General features: G+C 43.0%; 2 protein-coding genes and 1 long non-coding RNA gene across 4 annotated transcripts; 1 reads left to right on the plus strand and 2 right to left on the minus strand.

Annotated features, from left to right (window-relative positions):
• Positions 1 to 611: 611 nt before the first annotated feature.
• LOC108028352 (uncharacterized) lies at positions 612 to 26,539 on the minus strand. Its single transcript, XM_017100108.3, has 10 exons — positions 26,112 to 26,539; positions 11,357 to 11,804; positions 9,271 to 10,485; positions 8,486 to 8,616; positions 4,536 to 4,766; positions 3,286 to 3,583; positions 3,060 to 3,224; positions 2,719 to 3,004; positions 2,221 to 2,662; positions 612 to 2,105 (listed from the first exon to the last, which is right to left on the minus strand). The coding sequence occupies exons 2-10, from the start codon at positions 11,493 to 11,495 to the stop codon at positions 1,182 to 1,184; spliced, it is 3,831 nt and encodes a 1,276-aa protein (XP_016955597.1). The 5' UTR covers positions 11,496 to 11,804; positions 26,112 to 26,539; the 3' UTR covers positions 612 to 1,181.
• On the minus strand, positions 5,081 to 7,080 carry LOC108028356 (cilia- and flagella-associated protein 157). The gene has a single exon (XM_017100116.3). The coding sequence runs from the start codon at positions 6,937 to 6,939 to the stop codon at positions 5,143 to 5,145; it is 1,797 nt and encodes a 598-aa protein (XP_016955605.1). The 5' UTR covers positions 6,940 to 7,080; the 3' UTR covers positions 5,081 to 5,142.
• LOC108028357 (uncharacterized) lies at positions 23,149 to 24,267 on the plus strand. Of its 2 annotated transcripts, none has more exons than XR_007763832.1 (3): positions 23,149 to 23,772; positions 23,828 to 23,943; positions 23,996 to 24,267. It is a non-coding gene; the product is annotated as an uncharacterized LOC108028357 (long non-coding RNA). The 2 variants fall into 2 exon arrangements; XR_001768386.3 differs by having other exon boundaries at positions 23,151 to 23,772; positions 23,828 to 23,893; positions 23,944 to 24,267.
• Positions 26,540 to 26,944: the final 405 nt, after the last annotated feature.

A 26,944-nucleotide genomic window follows, 5' to 3' on the forward strand; every position in this document is an offset into this window, starting at 1 on the left:
GCATTATGTGTCGAACCATAAAACGAAATCCGGCAGAAAGGGAAGCACCCTTCCTGGAGGAGATGCGAAAAGAACACAGACGTCGAGAATTGTTGGCATATCGAGCAAGTATTGCTATTCAGTGTGAATCCGGCAAAAGAACATTACCCTTTACGCCCCTTGATCCAACCTGTGGAACTGGACCTATAAGCATGGAAGATCTCAGCAGGAAAGAACTCTACTCTCTGGAGAGCAGAACTATCATTTTTAGCACAGAAAGAAAGTTAACTAATCTTCCCAAGATAAAGAATCCAATTACTACCCTGGGTGAAAGTAGATCCATTACATTGCTTAAGAAATGTAATTCCTCAACTTTCCTCAAGGAGAGTAATTCTATTGCTTGTTTTTGAGGAAGATCAATTAATTTTAGGGTTACCAAATTAATCCATGCGCATTTAAGAGAAAAGAAATTATATTAATTTTCTTTTTAAATCCGAATGTCTTATAAATCAATAACAATAAATTCTAGCAATGTGTGCTATACATATTTTTGATATTTATTGTAAGGTTATACATATTACTGTTTTTATTAACAACAGAACCCACACCCAAGAATTTCTCTTCTATACAAGTTTTTTATTTGGTTTTTAACTTACAGATCGAAGTGATAAAAGGCTTAAAGTCTGGTTAAAACAAAAACATCTTTTGATTTTAAAATGCTATTTAATTTTGACTATCATATTGACTAGAATTTCCAATGCTCCGAAGCTCAAAATGAAGATCACAAAATTTCGTAATTCAATTGTCTAATACAAAGTTATTGCCAAATAAAATGTATAAATAACTCAGTAGTTTCATATAATTTTGTGGTTTACATAGCCATGTGCGAATAAATACTTAAATTACAGTGAACCTTAGCTACGATATATACATTGTAACGAGAGATTAAACAGATTAGCCTTATAAGGGCTTTGAGACTAGGTAAGAGCTTGCTCTATATTCTTTTCGATTTTAAGGTATACATATTATTGAGTCGAGCTTAGTGCTTAGCTTTAAAAACAGAATTACTCCAGGTGGTCTACGTTTCTTATGGTGCTGACATATGTATATATATTATTTACCCGTATTTTACAAGATCGTAAACTATGCTAAACATATACCGCCTTTCTTTTGCTGACTTTATGTACAATAATATTTTTGGGTTATACAGACACTTCCTTAGGTTTTGTCTCCTTTTTTCGCAGAAGCTTAGATCGAACATCATCCTGGTGTAGATTGAGCCCAGATTTGGGTAATTTCTTGAGGTTTACAGCCTCGTAATCGCTGCCACTCTCATCGGCAAACTGGATGTCATCGAGTGACAGAAACTCCTGCAGATCCCCTGATGATTTCTCCACGGCCGTTTCCTTTTCCACATAAGACCCAGTCATGGAATCGTTTGGTTCCGTTTCGGTCTCCAATTTCTGATGCACTGCAGCAATTTCAGTTGGAGCTCTCGAACTCCTATCCGATCGCTGTTCGCGATCGAGGGCATCGCTTAGTGACAAACTGGATTGCATCTGCTGTTTGGACTGACGGCGCTGCTTTCTGGACATAAAGGGAGTGGGTTGCTTGGGCAGGGACTTCGCTCCCTTCTCCGCTGCATCGCAGGGTGAGGTGGCCTTTGAGGGACGCCCACTGTCCGGAGGTGATCGCTCCTCGGAACTGGGTGTATTATCAGCCGTGGTGGACTTGCTGGACTCGGTGTTGCTGGCCGGGCTCAGATAGTGTCCGTACTTGGGCATCCGGATCTCCTCGTACAGCGGCTCCCGCTCATCTCTCTCCGGATTCGGCTCTGGCTCCGGCGTTTTGTCGTCCTCTTCCCGTTCTGCCACCTCTTCGAAGGGCGGTATCCAGATTAGGTAGGCCGGGTCCATTCCAAGATAGGAACCTGGCGCCGAACCCGCATTGATCACATTGTAATCATAGTAATCGAGCTCAAGTTCTTCCTGGTTCCCGAGCGAAAATTCTGAACCGGGTCGGGCCAGCAGTTTCCTACGATTCTGCTTCTCCTTGGACTCCTTGGGATTACTGGTGGTCCTGATAGTGGCCGTGCTCACCACGCTGGCAGCTGGCGAATAGCAGCCCTGTAAAAATAAAAGGTACTTAGTTTTTAGTTCTTCTTAAAAAGTTTTTAGATTTTTAAATATAATTTTTTTTATTTTCGAACTGAAAATAAATCGGAGTAACCTCTTAACTCACATTCGTCAGGGAAGTGCTGACACTACGGGATCCCAGGCGACCCAATCTGAAGGATTCGGTCACCGAGTGCAGGGAACTGGCGTCCTGCAGGCTCTCGTCCAATCTGGAGGACAGCAACTTGAGGGTCACCGCATCGTAGCGATCGGAGTACTTGCTCAGCCGCTTGCTGTTCATCGGTGGACTGTTGCACAGGGAGCTCATGCCCGAGGATATGATGGATTCCGAGTCCCTGGCACTGTCCTTGCCGCTCGGTGCCTCTAATTGGTCATCGGAGGGCGAGTCCTTGGAGCCATCTGTCCTACTGTGAACCGCGGCCAGCTCGGCTTCAGCAGAGGAGGGCGAACCGACCACACTTCCAGTGTCCAGAGATCGCGCTGGCGAGGATCGCTCGTTGCGCAGAGTGACCATGGAGGCCGAGCTCCCCAACTCCTGCACTTCAGCACTAAAATAATAAACAGTTACATTTAAAATTCCTTGCACTTAAAATATGAGACCTACCACTTGGCCAGCATTCCCTGTGAATCCGACTCCTTGAACTCCGTCTCACTGGTGAGATTTTCCGCGTCCACACTCTCGCGAAGGATGGAGTGGCGTAGGTGGTGCTTGGGTCGCATCTTCACCATGTAGATGACCTCCGAGAGCAGGGTAGTCGTGGACATGGCTCGTGAGGGAGGTCCCTGCAGGGAGCTCAGCGAAGCTCTAGGTGTGTGGAGCCGGGATCCTTCGTCCTGACGCCGAGCAACTGCCAAGTGGTACTTTCTATATCGCACCACATATTGGGCACCTAAGGAAAATCATTCATTTATCACTTGAAGTGAGGAAAATTCCGAAAAACCTACCCAAAAGGGCGCTTATTATGATTATGATGCTGGCAAAGATCATGGCGCTTAAATGCACCAGTGTAAATCGAAGTCTGGACATAGGTTTGTGGGTTACAGATCGAGTTTTTCCGGACAAACGGGTGGCGGCCACCAGTGTGGTACTACTGTTGCCTCCTCTGGATGCTGTTATTAAAACGCCTTGATTATTTATATAATTTTAATTAAATGTAGTAAGTTTACTCACCCAACTGCTGCTGCACACTGGCCATGAATCCTCCGGTGCAGGCTGCATTTCCCTCCTGAGATGCAGTGGACCCGTTCACCGCCTGGCCATCGCCGGCCGAGAATTCCACCAGGAGTTGGCCGCCACTCGACTCGATGGCCACCGGAACGCCAACTCCCTTGAGGATCAACCCACCGCCATTGAGTTCAACGAGCAAGGTGGAGGAAAGTGACGGACCATCGCGCACCTTTATGTACTGGGAGGCACAGGGCAAACGGAGGAAACTCAGTGCCAGCGAAATGCTCTCCTCGCCATCCACCTGGGGAGAAAGGAATTTCGGAGTTTGTGAACATACGGGAAAGTGTTTGGGGCTTCTCCTAGTCCGGGGCCAACGGAAGCTGCCGAAGTGGGTCAGGCATTCATCACCATTTAGCCTCCTCCCCATCAGCACTTTTCCCCTAACCCATGGAACGTGCCAATTGGCAGGTCTAATCATTCCAATTGTATCGAACAAAAAGGGGGTGAACAAAAGTGTGTATGAACCGTAAGGTCATATGATGATGTCTATTCTAGGGATACCCACTCTAGTGATATCCAGTACGAAGAAAAAACCTAATAACATTTCTAATAAGGAAAGCGAATTAAGCTGAAAATATATTTCTGTCATAGTAAACTTTAGCTCTTCTTAAAAATAATCCTTTTTTATGTTTTTAATTTTTGTTTATTTTTAATAATTCAACATTATTATTTGCTTATTGGTTTTCCACCCCCTTTTATTTCATATTCCTTCTTTCTGCCTATTTTGAACTTATAATTTTCCCCTCACTACATAAAGTTCAATATACCCTTTCATCCATAAGTACCGGGTACACAGAGTTAAGCTCACTCCAATGGTCCCCTTACGCATTGATAGTTTCGGGACTGGCCAAAACGACTACCGAGTGGGGCATTTATTATGCATGAATTGAGTTCAACCCCCATGGCCAGTGTTGCCCGGTTGCGACCCACACTTCCCTGTGGCAAGGAACATTAAGTGGGGCTCCTTTGTCATTTGGGGGCAGCCTCCGAAGCGTAGCGGAATTTTATTCATGGACTTGGACTTCTGAGTGTTTGGCATTGTTCGTTTTTATAGTTATGGCGGCAGACAACTTGAAAGCTCTCAAAACTTGACCAAATGCCAAAGGGCTTAACTTTGCTTAACTTTCGCTATTTTCTGGTGTGAGCTTATTTTTTAGTTGGCGGATACGGGGTTGTTGGTTAATGGCTCGTACCTGTATTAGCCAGAAGGAGCGGCCTGGACAGCTTTGTGTGGCTCCCGCAATGATTCTTTTGGGTTTCGAGGAGCCCAGATGGACAATGCAGCCGCAACGACATCCAGGTCCAATTTCCTGGCTCACCTCGGTGCTGTTCTCCTTGGTTATCACCGTACCGGATGTCTCGTAAATGCAGTCCCACGTATCCGCGATGCTCTTGCCACACTTCTGGGTCTCAACGGATGGACCCTGTAACAAGACGAGTCAATTTAAAAATTAAATTCCGCAAGCATTTTTTGAGAACTTACAATATTTACTAATTTACTTATTTTAACGGAAATGCCTAGAAAACTACACAATATTTTAAAATGCATAGGCTTTTCAATATGCGCTTTGCAGGACTTCGATCCTAAATCAAAACAGTTACCGATTTTAAAACAACCAAGGAATTGTTTTGAAGGAATCAGATCCCAAAATCCTTTAGATATAAATAATCTTTAAAACCTGCAAAATTATTCAAATTTGTAAATCCCATGAAGCTTTAATTATGAGGTACACAAATGTATTGTCTTGCAGATATTTATTATAGTCTCAACAAAATTACAACGAACTAGAAACAGGCCTATTAGTAGATGAACTGCACGTCGAAGTCCTCCTCCTCGCCTTCTTCCTCGCCCTCGTCCTCGTTGGTGATGCCCGTCAGTTTGGAAGTGGCCGTCAGGGTGTCCATGGTTCCCAGGCTGGGCACAGCTTTGATAAGCTTCGAGGAGGCGGAAGCGGCAAGGGGGGCAGTTCCGGGCGGGGCGACGGAACCCTCGCTGCTCGCCTTCTTCACAGACATGGAGCTGGTGGATCCCTCCGGCTCCTCCAGCGGCTCCTCCTCCACCTCGATGAGATCGTCCTCGCGCGAAGAAGAAACGTACAAAGTGGTTCCAAGTTCCACATCGATGATGGTGTTCTCGTCACCGCGCAGCGCGGTGATTAACCGGTCCTGCATCTTCTGCTTCTGCAGGTCCTCCGGAATGGTGCGATCCGGCTCCTGGTCGATGACCTCGCTGCGGAACGCATCGAAGGGCGTGGCCTTGGGGCGGGAGGGCATAAAGCCCATTTTACCGGGTGCATATAGGGATGAGGTGGCACTGCCAATGGAGGCAATCGATGGAGTCCTTGGCAGCTGCTCCGAATGGGAACTCACAATGTTGAGGAGTTGGGAGAGCAAGTCGCCGCGCTTAAGCTTGCAAACCGAGATGGCTTCCTCGCGCACTTCCTTTATAACCGTGGCATCATCCACATTGGCCTCGGTCAATCTCTGCGGGAAGGTCTTCGCCGCCTGTTCCGCCACAATAGCATCCCGCACCGTGCACTTGATCTCCTGAATGACACCTCGCAGTCGAGTGATCTCGGTCTCGTGCTGGGCATGAACCACCTCCAGATTACGATTCTCCAGCTGCACAATCTCCATGCGTTTGGCGAGATTCCGGAGTTTGGCCGCCGCATCCTTCTGCTTGACATTCTCGCACTTCTCCGCCTGGATATGCGATTCATAGGCCTTCCGGTAGCGCAACACCTCCACATATTTTTCCTTGAGTTTCTCGTAGTTCCGGGTTAGACCTTCGATAATCTTGATCTTGTTCACGGAGTTGCGGACCAGCTCGTTCTTGATCTGATCGAGGGCGCTGTACTGCTCCTCCATCTCCTTGTGCTTGGACTTCTGGTTGGTATAGGCCTGCTGGAGTTTTATCTGGGACATGACCAGCAGATCGATCTCTTTTTGCAGGGCGATGTTCTCGCGGATCAGGCGACGGGTGTAGCCGGCATTGCGGATCTCGCTGGAGCGGGTGAAATCCTCGGACACTTGGAGTAGCTTCTGTTCCACCTCCTTCTTCAGGGCATCCTTCTCCACCACCGCCCGCTGCTCCATGTTATAGAGCGCCTCCTTGTGGTCCTTCTCCCGCTCATTGAGATCCGCCTCCTGCTCGTCGAACTTGGCCAGCAGCACATCCCTTTGGATGCGGAACTCGTCCAGAGAGTTCAGCTTGCCGTTGAGCAGCTTTATCTCGGAGGTCAGTTGGTCATGCATGGCCTTGTACTTGGCCTCCAGATCCCCGATCTTCTCCTGCGCCAAGCGGTTCTCCACGTCGCGCACCTTGGTGATCTCCACCAGACGCTCCTCCAGTTCGGTGATGGAGTTGTTCCTCTCCGCCAAGGTGCGTTCCAAGTGGGCCGCCACATCCACTCCATCGGATTCAACTTCCTTTAGTTTCTCAGTTAGCGTTATGTTGGACTCATCGACGCTAGTCAGGTGGGATCGCAGGCGGGCCAACTTCTGGTTGAGGTCCGCGATGGTCAGCTCATAGAAGGTCCTGTCCACCTGGGTCACCTTGTTCACATCCTTCTTCTCCTTCTTCACCTTCGGGGGCATCTTGTGGGTTTCTTTTCGTTATCCAACTTGACTGTCTAACAATTTTGGCGTATGTTTGGGATTTTTGAAACGTATGTCAGAGACATCGCTCGTCAGTCGGAATTTGTATATCCATCGTTGTTTGACAGAGTTAAATAAGCTGCATTTTAACAACTAGTTGAACAACCGTTGTCAAGGCGATGCAAGCTTTTAAAAGCTTACCCCGTAAACCTTATAGTTAAAGTAGTTCACCCACAAAGCTATGTTTTTTCTAAAAAGATATGACTATAAAATAAACTCATACCATCAGACATTCCTTATTTATTAAATATCTTAAAAGAGAGTTCCTGCCGCGCCTGCCGCGCCGGAGCTTTGTTTGATTAATAGCCCGTGGGGCAATATTTGTATACACACATGGGCAGCAACGCCTCCGAGCAATTCCTTTGGGCGCAAATGCAAATTGTTATGGAAAGCCCGCTGCGTGAACGTGGAGGAGGTGCCTCCACCTTGCCTTCCCCCTTTGGACACCCCCACTCAATTGTAGTCGCCCCACGGCGATGCCATTGTTCCAGCATCCGTGGCACAACTCCCGTGTAAGAACTACTTGCAATAAGTGCGCAGACCATTTAAAAACTTTGCCTGTAATTGTTCCGAACAAGTTGGCAAAGTACGGCCAAATGTGCCCCTATCGCTGGATGACGATGCCGGAAGTTTTTGGATAATGAAATGCGCGGATGAGGATGGTTATGGTACTATTGCTGGAGGAGTTCACTGTTCCACTCGGCCCAACAAAAGAAACAAGATAAAGCGAGGCGCAGTAGGCCGACAATTGTCGGAAGCGTCGTAAATTCCCCCACGCAATCTGGAGCAAGTGTCGCAGTGTGGAAACACGCTCGCCGACAACATAGCACACCACCCACTCCTCCAGTGTCCCACAAACAGAAACACTGAAATAGTTCCACTTGGCCCCGGAGGAGTACACTGTAAGAAAGCGCCGGAACTTGTACAAATGTATATTTAAAATATAACTATAAGCCATAACTAACCAGATGGAAAGAAATTATAATATTATAGGGATAATATAATAACCTACCATTTTTAGTCCTTAAAGATCAACAGCTTACTGAAAAAAAATATCTAAAGAAAAATAAAGGAAACTCCATTGGGGAAAATAAAAATTAAGTCTCTTAAAAAGTGGAGACTTTCAAAAAGAGTTATGAACTACGCAACTAAATACCTATAGTTCAGTTCATATATGGAATATCTTGTGACAACTTCCGCAGTGTAAGAAAGTGGAAAAAAAAATGTGAACTAAACTGGAAGCAATCTCTAGGGTAACAAAGTCCCCCGAGTCGGGCGAAGTTTGCCTGTCCTCGGTTGTAGTTCAGCACTTATTGAAATCGTCTTGATGCCGCCGCTTAGATGTGCTGGAGTATTAATCATTTCTCGGAGCACTCAATCAAACTTTGACTATTAACGTTGTCAAATCAGGTGGAGGCAGAGGTCGTTCAGAGGTTAATCTACCGAGTTACTGCTTGGGGTTACAGGGGTAACTGGGCTTACTTACCTCGCAGAACTTGGCGCCGTATCGCGGGGGTGGCGAATCGCAGAATCGGTAGCGATTGCGGGTGCCTCCCAGGCAGTTCGTGGAGCAGGGCGTCCACTCGCTCCAAGGTCCCCAGCCACCGGTATCCGAATCTGCGGAGAGAGGGCTGTTATAAGCTAATCCCTTTCATAATTAATAAAGCCAGTTTAAATTATATATGTGTACAGGTAATAAAGTGAAGTGTTAAGTGCTTTATAGTATTGAATCCCTTGTAATCCCTCGGAGTGTGCATAAATGTGAGTGTTTATTGAAAACTTTGTAAAGGCAGTTGGGAATGTTTGGCCCAATTTATAAAATTTATAAACAGCTTTCAAATAAAAATGTTTAAATACAAAAATATTTTTCCTATGCTTGAAATAGCACGTGAGACAATTGAGGGAAAAAAGCTTTAACAAATGTTTTGACATTTTTAACAAGTATCTTCTATAAAAAGATAGTTTTTTAAGCTTGTTAAACATCTCTTAAAAAATATTAATATTTACAAAGAAACTAATAATTTCCTTAATATTTAGATATGAAAAATTAACTTCATCAATAAAGATTTGTGCTTAAAATATAAAGCATGGGGGAAAAAAGATAGACAATGAAATGTTCTATCTCTGGTATTGCAGCTCTTTGCAATTTTCAGTGTGGCGAATGAGCAGGCGAAATAAAATGTTAAGAACTATTTGTATTCAATTTAATTGGAATTTCCCCTTAATGATGTTAAGCTCGGTCTTAATGCACATTCGACCAGTTGCACTCACCGCTCACGGGCAGCGTGGGCACGCAGTCCATCCGGACATCGGCCACGGCCCCGGAAATTGCCTGGCTGACGTAGACGAAGCAGTACTCCACGTACTTCTCGGAGAAGTGGTCGCAGGCGAAGTACAGTGAGTGCTGGCTCTTGACCACCCGCTGCTCGGCGACGTAGTGCAGCGAGGTGGGTGGCTTCAGGGAGGCGACATCGGCCCGCAGCTTGGCATACAGCCGCACCCGGTCGCCCTGCTCCAGAATGCATCCCGGATACTCGTAGAGCACACCGATTCCCGTGTGCGGATCGCAGGGGAAAATGCTGCGGGCATACACGTTGAACACGAACTCATCGCTCCAATCGACGCTGAGGAGCCTCCGGGTGGTGGGCACGTTCTGGGCCGGAATCATGGGTCTCAGCTGAACGGCATAATTGCCGGCCAGTCCGAACAATTCGCAGCCCAATCGCAGGCTCTTGTTCTTCGGGAATCCCCTTATTTGCTCCGCAAAGAGGACACTGGAACGGCTTATGTTCCGGCTGCAACTGCGCTCCTTGCCGCAGTATATCAGTTCTAGCCAGAATTCCGGCAGCGGGAGACTGCCCGACTGATTGCAGTTCACCTCGGGAAATCGTAGGGTAACCTCGACGGGATTTTTGGGATAGGTCCTCAGGCGCACCGGACTCACGATCATCTCGGCACTGGGCCATCGCACATCCAGGGTCTGGTGCAACCGCTCGTCCTGTGCCGGCACCAAGGTGGTGGTCACCTCGCTCAGGTTGACCGACTTGAGGTTGCTGACCACCTGCATCTCGTAGCGGCCGCCAATCAGGAAGGTCTGACAAGGCACAGTCACCTGGGTGACATTGAACCGGGGATCCGGGAAGAGCGGTATGTTCTGCACCACCTCCTTGCGCTTCCGATGGAGCACCACCTGGCTGCTGGTATTGGTTGCTTCGGCGGTTAGAGTCGAACCCTTTTCCACCGGTGTATCCACTTCATCAATGATTTTGCTAATGACTAAAGTGCTCATTATGGTGTTGTTCCTGGTCCTCAAGTCCCGCCCGTCAGTGCTCAAGTGCTCCACGCTGGATGGGGTGTCCCTGTCCTCCTCCTCCTGCGAGGACTTCTCGTTCCCATTGAACTGGATCTGCACATGCAGGTCCCCGCTGAGGGCGGTGAATGTGCTGGGGGACATCAGGCGACCCTTTCGCACCGCCAGCACGTGACCTTTTGTCGAATCCGAAGGAGGCACCACATGAAAGCAGGGAAGGAAGGGGGAAAGCGGAGAGATAAGAATTATAAATCCTTGTAATTTATTTCGTGTCGCTGCCTTCTGTTGGCCCCATTCAAGAGCCCTGCCATTGTTTACTCCACCCGGGTCGTGTAAATTGAGTCGCATCCAACTGCTGCCACCCCGGCTACAAATTATGCAAGCAAAACAAAAACAAAGGGGCAATTTCGATTCGGAGCCACAAGCTTAATTACTCCTTTTTTAAGGCTTCAGATACCATCAAACTTTTCTATCTTGTTCTTTATAAAGAAGTTAACCCCTTGCTACCTCTTTGCCCCACTTTTTATAATATTTTAAAAGTTCTAGAAACACATTTTAAAGCTTAACAAATGTTGCTGTTATTACAAAATAATTAAGTTTATATTATTTATTTTAAACAATTAAAATCTCTAGTTAAAAGAGGATAAATTTCCCTGGTTTTCTAAACAGTAACTTCCTAACAAATGTTTAAAATTTTCTTTATAGGTCGAGAGGTAAAAAATGTTGACCAAAAATTTTAAAGTTATTTAGTAGTAGATATTTCAACAAATTATGCGAGAGGGTATTGATTGCAGTTGACTCCCATTTCATAATTTCAAAACGGAAAATGGTGGTGAAATTAGTAAACTCTAAGTAAACTATGCAGTTGCATCTGTATAATGTTTAATGAAACAACCCAGGCATGATGACGCCTCGCTGGCCATTTCAAAACGTCTACTGTCCAAATATTGCGTATACGCATGTTGGTCTACGATTGTATTTATTTATTCAGGCCGAATGTGTCAGAGGCAGTCGTTGTGTGTTCTGCCGTTAATGAGTTTCACTCACTTGTCCCACTTAATAAGAGCAACATTATGGATGATATAATAATTTTCCACTTGACTACTGATTTTAGTCCCGATGTCAGCATGCCGATTGTCTTCTTTCGCCTCCGATTCGCCGCCATTTCCTTTGAGTTTTTCCGCATTTCCTTCGTTTTTGTACTGGTTTTCGTTTTCGTTTTTGTCGCCGCTGCCGATTCAATCAGAGGTGTCTGCCCTAGGAATCTCCTCCTGCCACTCAGTGGGAGGATAAGGATACTGAAGGTTCCCCGTCGCTGGCACACATTCTGCAATTGCGATGGCGATGGCAAAGGCTGATGGCTGATGGCTCCTACTATCCCTGTCCCTCACGGAAGGAGTGCCATTTGTTTAGCTCTCATCGCCAGAAGAAAAATTCGCTGTGACGTTGGCCTTTCGGTGGAGAGGAAATCAGAAGTCTACCTGCCAGGCATGTTCTGGAAAATAGGGAAAAAGTTGACGTTTCAGAAAGATACACAAATCAAATTAAAGACAAATTGAGGTCTACTTTTATGGATTGACTAAGGAAATTCTTTAATTTTGACTCTATAATAAATTGGTGGGCATTGATGAACAGCAATATTTAAAGTGTTGATTTAAAATAAGAAAAAGGGCAACCTTTTAGAACGTTTTAATATAATAAATATATTATAATATTAGAAACAACTCAAAATTCTTGTTTTTAAATAGCAGTTTATTATTTATTCTGAATCAGAGTTCCTACGAGTAACCTTTATCTTGACCTCACAGCATTGAAAAGGGTTTTTAAAAGCATCCAATCGTTATCCATTCAAATCAAATGTCGTTTCGACAAAAAGCTTAAAATTAAAGTCCCAACAACAAAGGGTGTCAATGGCCCCTATCAAGGCATAAACCATCCCCATCCTCTAATCCAGAGCCCCGTATATGTTTGCACATACGACCTGTTCCAAGCCTGTATGTGTTTCGAAAAGGGAAGAAAAAGAAAACACAATCAACCCTCATAAATTCTTAAACCAATTACAAGTCGTGCACGAAACATTTTTATGGCGATTATTTCCACAATTCAATGCAATTTCATCGAAAGTTATGGTCCAGCACAAAGGAATAAAACAAACATAAAGAGGAGAAGTCAAGACTGGAAGTGACTAGACAATACCTACGGAAATTGTGACTCGACTAGACTTTTTAACAACAGGGCCATTCAAATAATATGGGTAAATTAAGAAAAGTTTTAGCTTGACATTTATTTATCCCTGAATGTGTTGAAAAAATCCACGAATTTCTTGTTATATTAAAGAAGGTTCCTTTAAAAAAGAATGTACAACAAAATGTATAATGGGGTAAAAGGGGTATATTCCATAAATAAAGTCATAAAGTCTACCTCCATATAACGCGAAAATGTAAAGGCCAACTTTATGTTCGAGTGTGTGGCTCATGACCCTCCTGTGTAATTAAATAATCAGCCACAAATAAAATATTAACAACTTTTTGAACCCGACGCAGAGGCGGCGATACATCACCAGCTGGCTGACGAAGGGGGTCGGTAATATGCTGACTGACATGCACATCTAATTCCTGTAGTTTTTCGATTCATCAACAGAAGTTCCGAAGGTGGTTGAGGTTGGGCTAGTGCCGGATATTTGGCGGACAGGAAGGGAGTCCACGGGCCAGGATGTAACCACCCCCCCACAGTCATTAGCGAAATCTGTCGCGTCACTGGGCTACGAGCCGAGCGAACCCCCTTGTCGTCACCTTAATTGCGGGCACGCACGGATCGGCCCGATGTCCAGATGCTATATGTAGGCTATGTGGCACATTGTACGCCCTCTGCGCTAATGAGTTGGGCCTGCCAATTGCTGCACACACGTGCGTCCGCTCGCATTAAACCGCTCTCGAAAGGTTCCGATTCCAACAACAGTTGGTTGTCAGAACGCCTTTTACAGCCACAATCATCAGCATTTACAGCCGATTTGATAGGGGGTGTTCTGCCTCCACCCAGGACGTTTTGAAACCTCTGATTGTAAATGGAAAATCAATGTATCACTTCCTGTTTCAGGGCCGAACTTACGGAGAGAACTTGCAGAGCTTATAAAACGATATATTCATAGAAACTATATGTTATTAGTAAAAATATTAGATATTTTAATTCTCAAAATAATTTTATAGTAATTTATGTCGATCTTATGAACATTAAAAAAACAGAATTCATCAAAACTACTATTCTATATAACCTCTCCTCTCCTTAAGTTTTTCCAGGCAAAACTGTTTCTTCCACTGACCCCAAATGTGATATTATTTTACCAAAACAAATGCATTTTATTCAATGTCTCTCCCAAAAGTTGCACTGAACTGAAAACGAGAGCTAGACGCGTAGAGCTCTGGAAATAATCCCGACACATCAGTTGTCCTTCAACAGAATGTGCAAATAGCCCGACTTACGGACAAATCCCATGGTCATCCGGCGCACTGGGAAAGTGTGGGAAATGTAGTGGAAACAAAGCAGAGGGCCAAAGACAGAAACAGGCATTTGCACCACATTGCAAGCGGCGAGGCCACCGAGTCGTATTCTATTTTCCGTTTTTTCCCCCAATTTTCCATTTTGAATTGCCAAAGCTGGCTGAAGTTTCGTGTTCAATAGTGCAGGCCCATCAACATGATTATCGGTGTCGCTGTGGGCGATCCGAGGTCAGGGGGCAGTGCGTGTGAGCCCGGGGGAGGATTGGATTGCAAAACTATTAGCTGCACTGTGTGGTCCTTTGAGGCGGCCGTTATCCTGCCAACCAGTCACCACCCCGCGGAGAGCGCTAATTCGCTATAGATACACTCGAAAAACTAACTTCTAATACATCTTTCAGAAAAAGTAAAATATATGTTATGATAGATACTTTTTTTTTAATATAAGGCGTATTTAAAGGTAATGAAAATGGTTTTGGTCTGAGATTCAAGAGTTTAATATAAATTTCCATTAAAAGATTAAACAAAAAATTCTTTATCTTCATATACATAGAGCACTGCATATAATTAGGAATTAAATACTACAAGATAAGTAAGCCATCATGATAGGTCGTAAAAGGACACCTATAGAAAATTTCTTTCAGTGCATCGCTGACCAGCCTAGTATTGCGAAATAGTCACGGCGCGGAAAATCAAAGCGATGGCGGTCCGAGAATTATGGCGCACGGCTGTCCGGGAAAATCGAAATGGGAGTACCAAAACGGGAACGGGAACGGGTTCGGGGAAGTCCCGTGCTTAGGACTCCATCCTCTAGATAGGCAAAATGTCAATGCCCCGGCTGCGCGGGTGGCCTGTGACCACCGGCTTTTCCACCCTGGCTCTGTTATCGCTCCATGGGAGTGCTGTTATTCATTATACTTTGTGGGCGAGGAAAATTCTGCTTTGGCTCGCTCAACATTTCGGGGTGACTCCGGTCCGTAGTACTCCTTAATGCCCACACAACACACACGTTCGCGAGGGGAACTTTAAACTGCGCAAAAATCCAGCCACAAAGAAAAAATTCACAGTTTGAATATCCAAACATTTACATGCTCTGTTTACTCTTAATCAATGGCCAAGGATGGCAACGAGCTGAGTCTGCACTTAAAAGTCCATTTTGCCACCCGCATTCGGACCTCTGCCTCATCCCCAAGCCTGGTGTATAAAAAACACGCTTTTCCCCACAAATGCGGTGTGCAATTGGGTTAAAAACTAAAAATAAAACCCCAACGGACGGCAGGTGAAAACACGAACTCCCCCCGTATGTAATTACCTGAAACGGACCTCATTCGCATTCAAAGAGCAGAGCGACCATTTGCTCATTTGGACAAATAATAAAGATAAGTAAATAAGGAAATTGCGGAAGTCAACCGAACAATGCCGCAGAAAAGAGGTGGTAAGCCCCATGTCCAACAGGAGGAGAGCAAACGACGGAGTAATATGATTTTCATCTCTTTTCTGGCGAGGAAGGCAGGAGAAAATCAACAACTTTTGTAAAAGCAAGGCAAAAACTGACTTGTGAAGTTAATGAATGGAAAATTATCTTAGCGAAATCTAACTGTCGTTCAGCTCAAAAAATCAAAGAAAAACAGAGGGAGATGGTATATATATGCGGAACTTAGTTCCCATTTTCGTCAAGAAATAAACTCGTTTTAAGTTATGCACCAAGTATTACAAAAAGGTTATAATTTTACTTACTACCGTATATGATAAAATATTACGGGTGTTTTTCATGTGTTAAATTCTATAAGATATTACTGCCATGTTTTTATAGACTTATGTAAATTGGTAGTTCCGAAATATTAAAAATTGTTTTCCGGATTACGGGAGTGGGAGTGGTCGTAAAGATACCCAGACTGTGGTTTATTTTCTGAAAACAGAAAATAACTACTTTAATGCCCGGCACCCAAAACTAGGGGGACAAAAATAAGTCTGCTATAGCTGTCAGGGTTTCCGAGGGTTTAAAACACAACAATTTGAGGAGGGGATGGGGCTGTCGTTGTGCTTGACACCAAAACCACAAAAACTATAATGACTGCGACGTCAGCCACAGAATCGTTCAAGTAAGTCCAGCAGCTGGTAAACCGCCATTTCAACCCCAGACAAAAGCAAGAAAATTAGTGAAATAACTACTTTTAAAAGCCATAAAAACAATGAAATATTAAATTTTAAAAATATAACAATTATGGAAAATTGTAAATTAATTATACCTGTCGACTCTAGTTATACTAGAGTGGAAAATAAACATATATACAGTGTTATTGTGGAGTACAAGAGATTTCAAGAAAAATCGGAGAAAAACTGGTCTAAATAAATCACAAAACAATTTACTTAAATTTTACTTAGTAAATATTACAAATAAAAGTCTTAAAGTAAAAATATACATATAATCATTTATCAATTTAGCTCTCACAGCCTTCATGTTTTCAAAACATAAATTAGATTCCAAATCATAGTGTCGTACATTGCGTGCAATATTTTTCGAAGCGAAGGACAAACATGCTAAATATTTAAGCAACTGGCTATCCCCTGACATGGGAATGCACTGGCAATTTAGCCCATCAAAGTGGAGAGGTCTGAAAACCTGGCGAGGCGAAAATTACTCCAGACTGCATCCTTATCGCGTGGCATTTTCCACAAGAATAACCCAGCACATCTCGCGTGCCCGGTGCAATTGACATTGACGTTGGCGCCGAGCAGTGGGTGCAAAATGAAGGTAAAATGTGGTGGAACCACCTCGCCCACGGAGCACCACAAAACTTGCAACTCTTTCATCAGAAGTTAGGGATCCTCGACAAGCCGCAGGGTAAATAATATGTATATTACTCTAGAATAAAGGGAAAAAAGCTTGTCCCCACACCTCACCATTCGCACCTACATGACGAATGGAGCACTACGGAAAACTGGGCAGTTAGTGGGTTAGCCTAGCCCTCCAATGCACTGGGAGATCAGGGCCATTTTATTACTTGATTTATAATTTGCTAAAGAATTAGCTCAAACAAATTTAGTCACAAGTTTTTCAAATATAAATATTTATTATAGAAACACTTAAAATATATGATTTTTATCAGCTCAAGTTTAAAGTTAATTAAAATGTTTAATTATTGTAGGTAATTCAAATTATTTAATTTCATTTTGGAAAAACTAATTTCTACTAATATGGTTTAGTTTTGATAAGCTTTTATCTCAGTGCATGGAAATGAAAGAGCAGCAGGGGCCGTGCATAAACCGGAGCTGCAGCCACTCCAGAGGGCGCCCGGGGCCAATGGCGGGATTGCATGCAGGTGGACATTAAAGGACGTTCTGCATCCTCCGCCGCTCGCCGCCCGCCGGCAAGCCTCGCTCTTCGTCAGCCGAGGCAACACTGAAAGTGCTACTTAATAATTGAAGACCCAGTCTTGGCACCACCGCAAGACCTGTCGGACCCGGGGACTGACTTCATTTTAATAAACGTCTACGACGTCTGCACAGGAAACTTAGTGACTAGACCGCAATCTAAGACAGAAACAGCAGGGCACACCGAGAGAAATATTTGATGTTTAATATTAAATGGATTTAACCAATTTAGTTAACAAACTATAGTTTTAAAGCAAAATCATTTTTAAAATTAAGGATCGGTTTAGATTTCAACAGTTTTGTAATATCTATATTTATTAGTTCAGCTTATTCCTGAACTTTGGTGATTTATCATTAATACTAGCACCACTTGGAAAGTTTCATTCTTGCATAAAATATTGGCCCAGTGTTTACCAAGAATCCAGAGATGCAGGGTCCTCGAGAGTGGGTGTGCCGAGTTCGCTTTGCGTGCGCCACTAAATGTGCACTTAAATCAGTCAGCCACATTGTCGGTGTCCGCCTCCTGTTGTCTGCACTCCGAGTAGCTTTCTCCGCCTTTCTCCGGGAACGCCCCCGGGTGTCTGGTGAGTCCGGAGTGCCGAGTCCTGAGTCTTGTGGCTGTCGCCTTTGTTCGATCCATAAAGCTGGCTCCCAACACATCTCAGCGCCTTGGATCCGCATCCGTGAAGACGGAGATGCACACATCTGAATGCGGAATACCAGGATGGGGCTTATTAATTACCGCTGCGAAGCCAAATGAGGCCTTGTCAGTGTGCACAGAATACCAACTGAAATTCAATAACCCAATGCTGAACGTACTTCGTGGAAGCTGCTTATTAAATTCCAGGTTCATCAATCGTTTGACAGTATTAGCTATTGGGATTTCTAATGTTAATTATTCAAGCATTTTCTCCTCAAAATCAATGTTGTTTCATTAATCTAAAGTCTACGCTCCCAGCATATAATCGGCAAATAAGTTTTTACCACCACATTCTAGAAAAGACAAGATCAAGCCCCCATGTTTTTCCAGCCCAAGAAAGCAATGGCTTTTGCAAATTGAAATTGGTTCATATTCACAAAGATAAGAAACCACACACCCCACATAATCATGAATAACGCTCATCTGATGTCTTTATATCGGGCAAAATGAATTACAAGCAATTTGCTTTTGACCCAGATTTATAATTTTCCATTTCGAGCCCACACGTCCGACTAGATCGGATAAACAAATCGGCGAATCAGCAGAATGGAAAACGAAAGGGCGGATTATTAGGGTAGCGAAAATGAAAACTCTGTCTGCTGATTTTCGATTGCCGAAATTCAGGACTCTGGAAGATTGCGGCTGAAGTTGGGACCCCTGCCTTTATCTCGGGCGGACCGAAAAAGTATTCATATTTGCATAACTCCCCCGTTGGGTTTCGTGGAGCGATGTCGCCATATATCCTGCTCCTTTTCCCCCCGAAAGCCCCTTGTACATACTCCGCAGTATCCTTCTCTGCTGCGCATTTGCCAATGTCTGGGTGCGTGTGTACTTGTGGTCGTTGACGCTGAAACAGCTGGAAGTTGATTTGTCAGTTTTTATGGCAGCCTTTCAGGCGCCGGAGCCAGCGGAGGAAATCCATTAATCGAAGGCAAGTCGACGGTCCAAAGGAGTTCATCACGGGAAATCGAGTAAAGCGAATAAAACGAAGTCAGCTGAACGACAAACTCTTTGGATAACAATATGGTTGCCCCACTTCGTGAGTGCTTCTGCATTTCCAGTTGGTACTCAAAAACAAAACGCAAGTCAGCTTAGATTAATTACAATGCTCAAGTGCAACCCAGAAAAATGTTTCATTCCTTCAAAGTTTTTCGCTGATTTTGGAACTACATTTTCTAATTTCAATTCCATTAGGTAGAAGGAGAAGGTTAAAAATTAATAAAATGTAAGTAAATATTTTTAGGCAAGTTTTTACTTATTTTTCTCTTGGCATTTAAAAAACCTATTTTCTTAAGGACATAAAAACCAATGCGGTCATAAATAATAATTTTGGTTAATTAGTAAAGTTATATGAATAAGTAATTTGTAATTGGTTAAAAGTGGCAAAAACTGTGGATAACATTTTTATGGCTATTACTTTAATCAGCCACAAATCATCACATTCAAATGTCTATAATTACGATAAGTAATAAATTTCATTTCGCTGTGCCCAGCAAGTGAAAGGTATAACAACATTTGCATAATTTGTACGCCATTCGCAATTATTTCTATGGGGATAGCTCGGGAAAGCAGTAGAGTTTATAATGAAAAAGTTTAACAGAATCGCTTAAATATACTTTAATTGGGCTCCATATTGCGGGTCTGAAATGAGTTATTCGGAAAAGTAATTTACTGCATTTTTGTGGCTTTGCCACAGGCTCGACAAATATACAACCATTTCATAAAGCCAGCAGCAATGTCATTATAGACCCAGTAATTTGGGGTGAAGTAATAAATAAAGTCGAAGTGGAAAAAAATAAAATGGCTATTTTACAGAGCGTGAAATACTTGTTTGACTTAATATTTGGCATTTCAGCTAGTACTAGTTGCTCGTTAAAACGTAACCTACATAAACAGGACCAAATTAAGGCAGAAAAAATTTACTCCAGGCCTAATTCGCATATCTGCAAACTCATAAATTCACTCCCGCATCTACTCGCTAACCATTAAGCGGATTTTGGAAATTAATTTCCGATAACGGCTTTGGCTGGAATGAATAATGCCGAGCCATTGAAATTTTAAGCGGCATTATTTGCGCATTCGCTTTCGCATGATTTGTTGTTGTTGATTCTGCGGTTCAGTTTCACGGCCCTTGGATGTAGTATGTTCGGCATGATTAATGGAATGTGCACCCAGCACCACCCCCAATCCCCCGGGCCAAAACACCCCGCCCCTAAACGTCCATTACGATAATGAGCACCGGCCAAAGCAAGCCCCACTTCGAGGATGCAGCCTAAATTTGAGTAGTACCCTTGCGGATCCAGAAAAACGGAAATGTCTCGGAATATTCATGATCTGAAATTCAGTAGTGGAATGAATCAGAAAATAATACCAGAACTCTCATGCCCAGTGTCCTTAACATCACTGCCTACTTTTTGGGGACGGAAGCCGTATAAAATATCTTTTGCGTAATACTTCTTATATTTGCTACAGTAACCACTGCTGATGTCAGAAATGTGTATATCCCTGAGAAGGCTACCTCAAGAAGCGATCTTTAATATTCCAATTTCAGATACTAATTAAAAAAATGTTTTCGTACTCATTTCCTTACAATGTTTGCCCTTGTAATCTGTATTAATAAATCTTTGTGGATTAATGAACAATAAAACGTTTTGAGTGTAACAAGCATATTGCAAAATATTCAGCCGTTCTGCAGGCACGTTGAAAAGTAATCAGCCGAAAGCAGGTCATTTAGTTTATTTTACGAGTATCTATATCAGCTGGATGCCACGGCGCTGACCAAGTGATGAGCTCCCCTCACGAATTTTCCAGTTCGCAGCTGCCAGCTGGCCATCCATAATTGTGCCAAGTGTCCGGCGGTGGATCTAATTTAAATAAAAATTGTTCTCATTATATTCAGCATCACGTGCCTCCTAGGCATCAGATGTGATGGAGTCGAAAATATGGCGTCTCACCACCTTCGCATGCCCACATAATACCGCCCATCCCCAGGCACCCATCCAAGCTCTCTGCCCCCCGAACCAAAATGTTTTGGTGGAGGCTTATGACACGCCATATACAACTCCTCCATCCGGATCCTGGAAGCGAAGGCGTAATGAGAACAGAGCAACCAGCTTCGGGAGTGGTGAAGTTTTAGTTACTCCTTATAGCCAAATCTGGCTAGTTAATATTTTATATTTGTATATTAAAAGCATGTAATTTTAAAAATGGTTCTCGTAACATTTATGTTTGAAAATTATAACTAAATACAAATTTTTATGTTAAGCTATTTATGTATTTAACTTTTTATTAATTGATATTTTTTTCTGGGTTCGAAACGTTTTTACTAAACAAACGCTTATTTTAACGTATACCAACACTTGGTTTAGCTACTTTTGCATCTTCTGCCCCTTGTCAACACTGAATTCTGGGAGGAGTGAGTGGAGGTGTGGGTGGTTGGGGCACCTCGTTGACTTCGATTTATGTTTGCTGCGGGCCGACAGCCCCCGAAAGTAAATTAAATTTGCGTTTTTTTATTAGGAAGTATTTTATTTAATCGTACAGTCTTGTTTTCCCCAGCACGTGGAATGTGGAAGGGGAGAGTTCCCCAGTTTACCATCCCAAAACGACGAGTGTTATTGTACCTGTTCCTTGATTATTCGCCTTGTTCAAAGACACACACAATCACACGAGCGTGGATTTTGAATTTTCTTGTTGGCACACACCGGAAATGGGAAATTATTCCGTTTCCGTCGCGACAGACGAATACCATTGTCGCATAAATTGCGAATTAAACCTTAAGACCGGTGTGCGCGAATGTTACCGCGTGTGTGCGCTTTTCCAAGCGTTTAGCAGAAAATTAAAATCCCAGAGAAGTAATTCAGTCTCATAAATTGCGTATCCTAGGAGTACCTTTAGTTATTGCTCAACATTGTTATTACTTTTTCTGAATACTTATAATCTGCTACTAATAAAGATGATACTTTAAGTGCACGCAAAACAATGGTATTCTAACGAAAATATCATTACAAAGTATTAGAAAAGGAAATCTATGAATAGGTTTCATTTCCAAGACACAATATTACACTCGTTGAATAGCCATTATTCTGACCCAATTTGTGAAGTTTGTTGAGTGCTGTGTAATACCTTTTAATAACTGTTAAGCGATAATTATCGCACTCGTCCTTAAAGAGCTCTTTAAGTTGCGTATACGCCTGGGCTGGCAATGTGGAGCAGACGAGTGCGCCGAGTGCGTTGGCAGGAAGTGCGAGAAGTGGCCACAATTGCATTTAGCCGAACTAAAAACATTTACGACTGGCAAACACTGCGTGACAGAATGAGCGGAAAAGGCTCCGCCGGCGGTGCAGACAAGTCGCTCCAGATGGCACATAACAGACACTTAAATGGCAAAAGTTAAAATTACAATTAAACACAAAGTGAGAGACCGAGAAGCCGTTCAAAGAGTTTCAGGCACACAGCGGAAAACAGTACCCCAGAATGGTAAAGTATTTATAATAGTTAATTTCGAAAAGTATTTGCATAAATACAACGGTCGCAATTTAAACAGTAGAATATTTTAAAAAAGGGTAGCCTTAAAAAGATGATAGTCGAAGGTCCTCGAAACTACTACAATTCGTTCCATATTTTTACATTTGTAAAAACACCTAACAGTATTTAATTTAAAAACCACGCATAATATACGACTACTCATAATTGGTAAATTCGTATATTTCAAAACAATTCAAAATGACTTATAAATTTAAGTTACACATACTCTAGAAATAATGAGTTGAAGAATTTAAAGTTCAGCTTAGCTTTATTTATATTTTTAAAGTTTTAAGTTCTATTATTAACCTTTAGATCGATTTTATATTTTTTTTGTTGTCTGTACATGGATCCCTGGATGGCATTCAGCATGGTCATCGGATATCCTTTCGCAGCAGAAACTGCAGAAAAGGCCAGCATGGCCCTGACAAATGCAAACAACTCGACGAAGTGAAGCCCCACGGAGCTGGGTAAATTGTTGGCTTAACAAATTGCTAATCCACTTTCGCCGGGGTTGGGGATTGCAATTGGACGAGGGAATGCATTTGAATGCTTCTCGAATCCTCAAAGTTGTGGGCAATCAGAGAGTCGCTTTGCAACCCATTCGAGACCGTAGCCCCGGAAAAAGACCCTCTACCCAACTTTCTATGCTTACATCAAAGGGAGCATTTATCTGATATGATTAAGTTGCAGTTCCATAACACCGAAATGCATAATAAGTGAAACTCAAAGTTTGTAATCCAATCTAGTTTCATTTGCTTAAAGTTTCGGGTCGAAGGTAAGGTGTTGCTCCAGATTTGTTTGTGATTTTATTTCTTATGCCAACGCCAAGGTACCGAGTTGAAAATATTTAAATTAAACTTTGCTTCGAGTATGTGCCTTGCTTTCAACTCACTCAAAGGTCATTTCACTTGGCTTTCAAGAAAATTAGTTTTAAATTAATTAAAAGATTTTCCCATAACTGTGCGCTGTGTGGCTCTTGATGGCGTTGGAAGAGTGAGGCCAGGCGGAGAAAGAATGGTAAAACTTGGATAATCATCCCGACCGCACCGCCCGCTTTTTGCAAGCGACTGGGCGACCTCCGACCGCCCGCCCCCAAGAACTCGGCTCACTTTTTAATAGTTCGCAAACCACGAAAGGCTATGTGAGTTTAAACACTGTTACAAATACTTTTCCGGAGGCGGAATGTGTGCGCCACTGGAATTACGCAGCAGGCGCAATCCGGAAAACTTCCTCGCCGTTCTTTTCTTTCCCACTTTTATGTAGTCCTTAAGTATTTATTTGCATTTCGACTTTGTGCTGGCAAGGCAATCGTTTCGGCAAAATTAAGCATCTTAAAGTATGCATGTACAGTTGGATTACGGATGCCAGTAAGCAAGTATATCTTAAGCCCGATTTAAGTAAACTAATTTCTTGGTATTTAAGAAGTGTGCCCCCTTTCTCCAGCGGAAGTTTAAAAATGGAAAAAAGTATCCAAACGGAAATTGCGAAGTAAGCAAATATTATAAATCCATTTAGAGTTAATCAACGAATCTTCTTAGGTAACTGGAGACAACTCGGGGTCGTCAAATTACTAAATAAATATTTTTGCAGGCATTTGTATGTTTGCATGTCGGCGTTGCGAAAGGAAATTACCCCGTGAGAAAGGAGCTGGGTTCTTGGGGTCGTAGAACCGCCATCAGCTGTTCATGCTTTCATCCCCAATTTTCACAGTTCGCTGTCAAAAAAAGTTAGCCTAACTCCGCAAAACACTGGCTGACTTTAGCTTTTAAAGTGTTTCCTTACAAAGGGAAGTTTAGTTACCATTTATTAGAAAAGTTGGTAAAATGTGGTCACCTGTTGTGAATACATTTTTGTCATAATAAGTGGTTAGTTAAAACTTTAAATGGATGGATGTATTTTGGAATTTGCTAATAATATATAAGGCTAGCGATGGTCTGGTAATTGTATTTTACAAAACCTGGTTCCCACATAAGATGGTTCTATGGCATAACTAACATAACTAAAATATTAATGTTGATAGGAAAGACATATGGGGAAATCCCTAGCGATAAAGACAGTTCGCATGGGGTTGTTTTCACCGGTTCCCGCTTGTTGCGGTGGTATGGCATAGGTATAGGATGGTTTGGATGTGGATGCCAACCCCCGAGGAACTCCGGCACACTCCGACTGCGCTCTCCAATCGCTACCTGGCCCCTGATTAATTTAGTCTGGGTCTCTCACTTTGTTCTGTTTTCTTTTCTGCCAGGTACCCACAGGGTATACCATAACATGTGTTCTCCTATGAAGTGGGTGGGTGTGGGTGTGGGTTGCTCGGGTGTCCAGGGGGTGGAAGTGCATTTCTAAGCGAGTCAAATTGAATGCAACGAAGACCTGTGACATCAGATGTCCATGGTATATGTGCATGGGTGTAATTAGAAATACATAGGTGTACATGGGTTTGTGTGTAAGTCACCAGGAAGTTCGACAATATAAAAAGAGTAATTGGTAAAACCAACTGCAAGTCATAGTCCATTTGTTGTGGAATTGGATCGAAAACTTCATGGAGCTAGCTCTTTAAGTTTAACATTGGTTTATTCGGTAAAAAATGGTAAAGCACGTTTTTGAACATTCCATTTTACAATAGACCTTTAAATTTACTTATCAAAAGTCTATGCCACAAATGGCATTGGATTTCAATGCAATTATTTTTAAGTCAAATCTAATGACAGGCCTAGACGGAAACCATTCTAACCGTCAAAGGATGCAAGGGAAATTAAAGAAATCTGACGGATTTCCATTGTCGGCTTTTCCGCCCTCAGTCTGCCTTGCAATTGACCACTTTTGTGCTTGACAAAAGGAGATACACGCCAACAAAGGGGAAAAGCCCACAAAGGAAATTCAATTTAATGGATTTTAAATGTTGAGGTTACTCGACCCTTCAAGTGAATCCTGTACCAACAGATTCGTTTAACAATTAAAATATACATAATTTATTGGGCTTTCCAATAATGCCCTTTCTCACTGAAACATGTAGAATTAAAAAATAAATCATACCGAGTTCAATATAAATCGGTTTGAAAACATAAAAGGTTTTAATAAATTCAGAATATACTCCTTATTAAAAACAAATTGTAATGGAAATGCAGTTCTGAGAAGGATGAGAAATAAAAATCCACAATGTACAAGAAGTCTTTATTAAAATATTTACAAATGTGTTCTTGGCAACGATGTGGTATAATTCAAACATTTTGTGCTTCTTCTGTCAATAATTATAAACCTTTTAGAAAAACATTAAAATAGTTCCGAAAAACTCTGTCTTAAAAGCATATCGTATTGATGATAAATAGTTATTTCCCTCATATCGATCTCCCAACGTTGTAACCCCCGACTTCCTTTACATATTCACAAATGTATGAGCTCTTCGCACGCAACTTACATGAATGATAAATCAATTTGGACAATTAGATGTATGTTCAAGAATGAGATTTATCCCCTGAAATAGATATTATGTGGTTCCGCACTCTTGCGTAAAATGCAGCAGAGTTCCTTGTTGATTTTAGTTTTCCTTGGAATTGATTATCCCATACCTGTCGACGGCAGATTGGAAAAAACACCCCGAATCGCCTGCAATTTTTGAAACACCACCGAAAACGAGAGCCGGGAAACCAAACAGCCAGACAGTCGTATACAAAGGTTCTTATAATTGCAATGAGATCACTTCACTTACCAAACAGTCGGATGATACATATACACATGAAGTTCACTATAGTGCGATGCTGTTGATGAGTTCACTTAGCACTTAAGTATCTCTACAGAACCTTTTGGCTTAATCCGGAAAGCTCTTGAGTTTGGTTCGCACATCGAAGCCAGACAAAGGCCGAAGCACTCGTTATGGCCATTTGGAGGACCTTTGTTCACTAGCGTTCGGTAAATTCAATTTTGACAATTTTCAAGTGGCACTTGACGGCGGCACAATCCACGCGATACAATTGCATCCGGATAGGAGCGGTTTCCGTGTGAAGTATCTACGAAATGCGGCAAAAAACTGAGGAGCCCAGCGGACCGGACTTTCACCCACGAACAGCGACGGCAGCAAACTGACTGCCACGCGCCGTTGAGCCACCGGCCAGAGCCAAAATAAAGCCACGAGCGCACTGCCGAGCACGAGGCGCCAGGACACAAACAGCACTCAGCACTCCAAAGGAGTCCTCGTGGATGTAGCGAGAGGCGCACGCCACCGCTGGTGTGAGGACTGCGCAGAGAGAGAGCAACAGAGAGCGAGGGCGAAGGATGCACGGTGGTTGTTTTCCCGCCCGACGAGGGGGTGGCTCGAGTAGTTGGGTGGTTGGGTGGTGCCGAGCACATCCAGCTCGACATGTCATGTTGTGACGCCGTCTGCTGCGAGTTTCACTACAGCCAGGCGGTGAAAGGGGGTGGAAAGGCTGTTGCCGGCCAGCTTAACTCTCGGTCATCTGAAAAATTCGAAGCAAATTTATTCCAAATCTGCATGTCTGAATCTGTGTGCCACCTAGATTTTTATTGGATTTCGGTTCTGAATTA

This window comes from Drosophila biarmipes, chromosome 3L, assembly GCF_025231255.1.
Source record: "Drosophila biarmipes strain raj3 chromosome 3L, RU_DBia_V1.1, whole genome shotgun sequence".
In the NCBI taxonomy this organism is placed as follows: Eukaryota; Metazoa; Arthropoda; class Insecta; order Diptera; family Drosophilidae; genus Drosophila; species Drosophila biarmipes.